This window comes from Corvus kubaryi, unplaced genomic scaffold (assembly GCF_017639235.1).
Source record: "Corvus kubaryi isolate FWS band 111438036 unplaced genomic scaffold, C.kubaryi_AGA036_p1.0 45527, whole genome shotgun sequence".
In the NCBI taxonomy this organism is placed as follows: Eukaryota; Metazoa; Chordata; class Aves; order Passeriformes; family Corvidae; genus Corvus; species Corvus kubaryi.
The window spans coordinates 26,628-32,891 of NW_024581288.1; the positions used below are offsets into that span (position 1 = coordinate 26,628).

General features: G+C 47.1%; 1 protein-coding gene across 3 annotated transcripts in view; it reads right to left on the reverse strand.

Annotated features, from left to right (window-relative positions):
* LOC121672245 (neurofibromin-like) overlaps positions 1-4,445 on the reverse strand; it is a 30,623-nt gene extending 26,178 nt beyond the window's left edge. Inside the window, exons 1-2 of one of the 3 annotated variants that reach the window (XM_042044835.1) lie at positions 4,171-4,436; positions 3,952-4,063 (exon numbers count right to left, since the gene is read on the reverse strand). In XM_042044835.1, coding sequence (XP_041900769.1) covers positions 3,952-3,960 — 9 coding nt within the window. In that variant the 5' untranslated portion in view covers positions 3,961-4,063; positions 4,171-4,436. Of the gene's footprint in view, positions 1-3,951; positions 4,099-4,170 lie in introns of all 3 variants that reach the window. The other 2 variants (XM_042044836.1, XM_042044837.1) reach the window with 2 other exon arrangements.
* Positions 4,446-6,264: the final 1,819 nt, after the last annotated feature.

The following is a 6,264-nucleotide window of genomic DNA, read 5'->3' on the forward strand; positions in this document are numbered from 1 at the left end:
CGGACACGCTGGGCTCCGCTGGGCGTGCGGGTGGGCGGGTCCTGGGCGGGTGGGGGCCTGCGCGGGGCGGGGTCCGCAAAAGGCATCCCGAGCGCTGGAATTGCACAAACCGCCCTCGAAACCCCCCCCGAGCGCAGTTACCCCGCAGCTGCTGGCGCCCCCGCCCCTGCCCTGGCCGCAGGTGTCGGTGACTGTTCCACCTGCTCGCCCCGCGGAGCCCAGCGTGTCCGCGGCATCTCACAGGACCATCTCCGCTCCCCTTGCCCACAGGACCCTTGGCCGATGCTTTATCCCCCCTGCGGTGGCCACCTCCAACCGCTGTGCTTGACAGATCACCCACAGGTTTGCTGTCTCAGGCCGGAATGCAAAGCTGTATTCTACCTTTCAAATATAAACCCGAGTGTTTCTATAAATTAACTTATTCTGTTAACGTTCCAAGTCTTCACTGCAGAACTCTGACAGTAACTGCAGATCCGAGTGTGGCACCTTCGTCCCCAGCCTGGTCACCAGCCCCGGCCAACTGTTTACTCGGTGACTCAGAAAAGTAGGATACACACAAATAAACATCCACTTCCACTTTCCTTCTTGGGAATGTTAATTTGTTTTTCCTTCTGGGTAAACAGAAGCACAAAATAATGTTCTTTCATGCTACAGTACCGTTGAAATTCTGATTATATAAATAAAGATGCAGCTTGAGGTGAGGGCTCTGGAACAGCGGATTTAAAATTGGCAGAAGAACTGGAGAATCAAACGGAATTTCTGTCCCCCCACTCAGCCAGGGCCTCGATGTGACTCAGAGAGTCTTGCTGTTATCACAGCACACAGGAATTATTACCAGCAATAGCAATATCAAATTTATCCTGAGTTAACTTTCCTTGTAAATTATGAGCAATAAAAATCCTGTAATTTGGATTTACAGGACAAACAATTCCATTGCATTCTAGCATCAAATCCAGGAACTTGGGTGACAGCTAATATTGGAAGAGCAGATGTTATATAAAAAGATGAAAATCAATTGCAAATATCTTATTTAAGAAAAAACCCAATTAACTGGGTGAAGAATAATGAGTCGTTTCTGCCTGCACATGCTGCGGTTCTGCCTGTTAGGAAATGCAGAGAGCATCCCCACGGGCTCCAATGGGAGCCCAGCCCTGGCTCTGGAGTGCCCTGGGTCATGGAGCATCCATTTGCTGTGTGCTGTGGAGTGAAGCCACTGATCCCTCTGCTCCTAGGGCAGTCATGACCAGCACTACCCTGCTTCAGGAAGGTTTCCAAAGCTAACTGTTGTCTGGTGCTCCAGAAAAGCCTCCTCTGTGTTGGTTATACAGTCCTGTACCCAAATCACACCTGCGTGGTCTGTGCAGGGCTTTGTTTCATCACCAGAATCTCCCCAGGGGGAAGCTGGGGCTCTGTTCCCAAGAACTGCAGCTCCAACCGGATTTGCTGTGGGTGTGAGGACACCTGAGGCAGGGCCAGCACCAGGTGAGATCCCAGAGTCAGAGCAAAGGCTTTGTCACAGGGAGTGCAAAGGCAGAGAACACTAAACACGGACACCAAATGCACAGAGATGAACACAAAACACCCCACGGGTTCAGTGCAGCACAGCTCTTACCCAGGACGGTTTATTAACTCACAATTAAACCTAGGGGCTGGGTTTCCCTGCTGGAGGCAGAACTGACCCCGCTGGGCCCTTCTTGTCTCCTTTTCCAACTGTTTATATATTTGACCCCTCGGTGTCCCACAGTAATCAGGCAGGAATAATCTCCACTGAAGGCAATCCAGCCACAATCTTCACAGGGATCTCTACGTTCTGCCAAAATCTAAACAATAATAATTCATGTAGGGGCAGGAAAAGGGCTTCAGCTGACTGATATGGTTGTGGAAAACATGTCCCAAAATGCCAGAAAGAAATCGGGGTGATAAGATTAGATCAGAGAGAAGCATCCTGGGAACTCCTGACTGAGGTAGAAAAGGACAGGCTATTTCTTCCCTTCAAAATGTACTAAACAAAACAAACAGTGCTTCTTCCTGCTTCTGGCAGTGTTTTTCCCAAAGCAAATCTGTTCCCTAAAAGCAAACACGATTTGCTGTAGTATTCCCAGATTTTAGATGCAGGGGTTTGAATGGTGGTGTTGGAAACTCTCACAGTGTTTCCCCAAACTCACAGAAAAATTTCAGCCATTATTTAGACTGGAGACCCATTCTCCCACTGTTGCCCCCAAAACCCCACAATATCTCTACTATTAATTTTTGTGCCAGACCCTGCCTGTGGGTCCATGAACCCCCCACCTGATTCTGCCTTCCCCCAGGCAGACACAGGACAGTCTGTAACAGCCAGCTGGAGGATGAACCATTCCAAGTTCCCCAGCTTCTGGTAACTCTTGAGTTGTGCCACCATTTCTTCAGCAGTCTTGACAGCAGTCTTGACAAACTCCTGCTTGTGGATTTTTAAGGACACTTTAGCAAGAGCTTTTTTATGTTCTTCCTTAAGCTTCTATGTAAACTAAAACAAGGAATTGTAGCCTAAGGCATCCACAGAGTGTTGTCAGGTTTTGGTGTGAATGCCAATGACTTTTCGTCACTAAAAATTTCCCATCGTGGTTGTCAAAGTGGCACTAGTGGCAGGAGTCACATGGCACAGGGAAATCCCTGCCATGTCTCTATTCCCTCTCAGCAGAGCTTTAGAGCCTGAACAGCCAAGGCATAAAGTGTGAGCTGGAAATCTATCTGTGTGGGAGGAGTCCCCCTCGTGAAATTTCCAGCCATGGATGTTTTTAATCCAGCCAAAAATGGCCCTTGAATCACTGCCTTGGAGGTATTCTGGCACTTCTGCTTTTTGCCTGAGTTAGAGGACGAGGAAGCAGATGAGAAGGTTGAGGCACACGGTGGAAACAACCTGGCCAGGTCTGCAGGAAAACCTCAGGGAATTCTCAGCTCACACTTTGTCCTTGCTGGGGAGTGAAGGTGCTGATCCTATGTCATAGATACCATCAGCTAACAACACCTTCAATAAAGTCCCCTTCAAAGGTAGAAGCCCTGTGGCATTTCCTTCCTTTCTGATGCATTTTACCATTTCAGATTCAGTTAATTTCTGAACATCACCCACACTGTACCCAGGAGATCTGGGCCTTTCTGGAATTACACCTGAACTGGCTCTTGGAGGTGACACTTCTCTTGGCTTCTTGACAGACAATATGGATTTTTTTTTTTTGCCCGCTCACATCTTTGTCTTCTGCTTTCCTCTACTTTGTGTTTTCAACTCAAATAGTTTATTTATAAACCTTTTCTTCTTCTGACTCTATTTCCTCCTTTGACTTTTTTCTCTCCATTCCTCCCATCCCAGTCTCGCATTTTCACCAGCATTTGTCAAACACTCCAGCAGAGGCTCAAATACGCTGAGTGACACTTTTCAGTTTCTATTTATCAGCTTTGGTCCAGAAACCTCCCATCCCTTCTGGAAGCAGTCCTCTGTAAGGCACAGGTTTGATCCCAATTCCTGATGGATGGGCTGTCATTGTGAGGGAACTGTGCCAAATCTGCCATCAGGGTCAAAAATATTTCCACCCTGTTCTTAAAAGAAGCCAAGCAAACAAACCTAAGTAAAGGAGGAAGGCAGGGAGAAAGGAAGGGATCTCCCCGGTTTTAGTAAGAGGTGACTTAAACTCCTCAGCCACAAACCCTTAAAGGCGGGGTTTAACCCGGAGCGGGCAGGCTCCCAAGGAGAGCCCGGGGCCTCCCTGGCAGAGCTGCAGCTCCTCCTCTGCTCAGACACTTCGGTGTCTCCCCGCTCTCCGCGGGCTCCGAGGACGCCGCTCCGATGCATTTGTCCATCAGAGGGCATTAGAGGCCGCTAAACCTCTCCGCTTCGGGCTGGCCACGAAGAACAGCCCGATTGTTCATCAGCGAGCGCTGGGTTCGTGTTCGCTCCGGGACCGTGTTTTACTGACTTACCCGGCACATTGCGGATACATTGCAAAACGTGAAGAAACCTTTTCTGTAGGGTAAACCACGGATTTTCCTTTGTGTGCTCTGCTTCCCAGTTCCTCCCGGACTGCAACAGGATCTGTTAAACAAGAACAGAGACAGCAAATGATCTGACTAGATGAATGGTAATCACAGAATGATGGATTATGCTCCAGAGAAATTAGAGATTCTGTACAAAATACTCACATTGGAACTTGTAACCCAAAAGCCCAGTCATCAAAGGATCATTCAAATTGTAGCACGATGTTTCACACAATCAACTCTAAACGCAAATATTTCTGTTCCAGTAGAAATCTCATTTGGATGCAAAACACCGGGAGTTTAATCCCTGATACTTGATCTGATAAAAGAAATAGTCTATTATCAAGGCCTCGTAAGAGTTCAGATATTCTAATTGCACTTAATGGAGCAGAGTATTTTCTGAAATGGAGGCTGATGCATGCACGGGAAAGGGACACAGCCCTGTTAGTGTCTGCCCGTTTGCCTTGGAGCTATAAACAAGCTCTTTGTCGAGTCCCAGTTGAAGTTTGTTTGATCACAATCACTCCCAGTGTATGTGTTCATGTTCTAAAGACTTCAGCAGAATGAGATCATTTTGTGTATCTACTTTTCCCTTCCCCAGTGAGTAATGCCATCCCCATATACGGCAGTCATTGCAGAGGTTAAGTTACTTAAATATTATAAAGCAGTATTTTAATTGTTCTGGATGACTAATCAGCTCAGCCTAGATTAGAACATTGCCCCAAAGGATAATTCGATTTTATCACTTCCCCTCCCTGACTTTGTTTCCTTTCTTGTTTATCACACAACAGGGTCAGCAAGAGGAGCTTTCAGCTTGTTCCCAGTCCCCACCTCCTCTGCATCCTGCAGTGTTTCCACTGCAAGCAATGCAGGATTATCCATAAAATCACATTAAACTTGCCTGTGCAATTCCCATTCAGTTCAGTGACATTATTTCTCAGTTAGACCAGCTGATTTTAGATTATAATCACATAGTCTGGGAGCCAGGATTTGGATTCAGTACCATCAGCACATCCTTCAAGAGTAGCCTTTGTTGCAGCACCCTGGGTCTGAGCCCTGCTGCACCACAGCACTCCTCCTGCCAGTTCAGCACTGACCAAAGGGCTGGGGGCAGAAATGGGATTTACTGTCATAGGTGGAGTCAGTGGTTGGCAAAGACCTGCAGCATTCACACATGGGACACTTTATTTTAACTTAAACATGGATGCAGTGCACTGGGGAGAAAAGCCACTGGAGCAGCCCAGCCATCAGAGATTGCCTTTCCTTCCTCCTCTGTCTTCTTAAGAACTGGGGTGTAGGGGAGGGACTGAGGAGGGAAAGGAATTGTCTGATGGAAAGGTAAGTCTTTAACAACTGGGAGAATGTCAAGATCAGAGCTGAGTTTTCTGCTTCTTAAACAACCTCTGTGTAAGCCTGGTGTCAGCCTGTATGAATTTATGAATATAAAGAGTCTTTGTTACTGAAGAGTTTTCCCCAACTGCTGCTCAGTTTCCTCCCCATGACTCATGCCATTAGCTGATGCTGCCCTATTTAATTGCAACTGCTGCTTAAGCCCACACAAGCTTTTCTAAAATAAAACTTTGAAAAAGCTTACTTGCAGTAGATATCCAGCAGTTTGGATGGATGGTACATGGCAATATCCTTTGGATAAAACATGTGCTGCTTTGCTGGGCTTCCAAATAATGCTGAGCAGCACAGAGGCCTCGGTCATGGTGCCTTTGAGCTGCTGTTAAATGGAGCCAGAAACTGGGGATGAAGCTTACCCTGGAGCTGTGCCCCTCTTGTGAACACCAGAGTTACATTTGCACTTTCCTGGTGAGCCCCCAGCTGGCATCCAAACACAGATCCAGTCTTTGTACTTATTTTTTAAATTCTCTGGCCACATGGGCAATGACAAGGTTGGAGAACCAAACTGCTGGCCATTAATAGCTCTCCTTGCCGTAAACCTGAACCTGACCCTTTAAGGTCTCATTAACCTGCTTTGCATTTTTGGACTCATTTTTCATCGTGGGTGTAATTTTGCAGTGCTGCAGATCCATGGATTTCCCAAATATCATCATGTGACTTAAAAGCAGCAGCAAAACAAAGGACACCACCTCTGCCTTACTTGCAGTCATAACAGGGATTAAGAAACAGCAAGAAAACATTCCAGAGCTGCAGAGGGAAGGGAAAAATGCCAAGCTCTCTCAGAGTATGCAGTATGACAGGAAAAGCAGGCTCCAACAGAAAGAAGGCAAGAGGGCAACGCTTCCAGGCTCA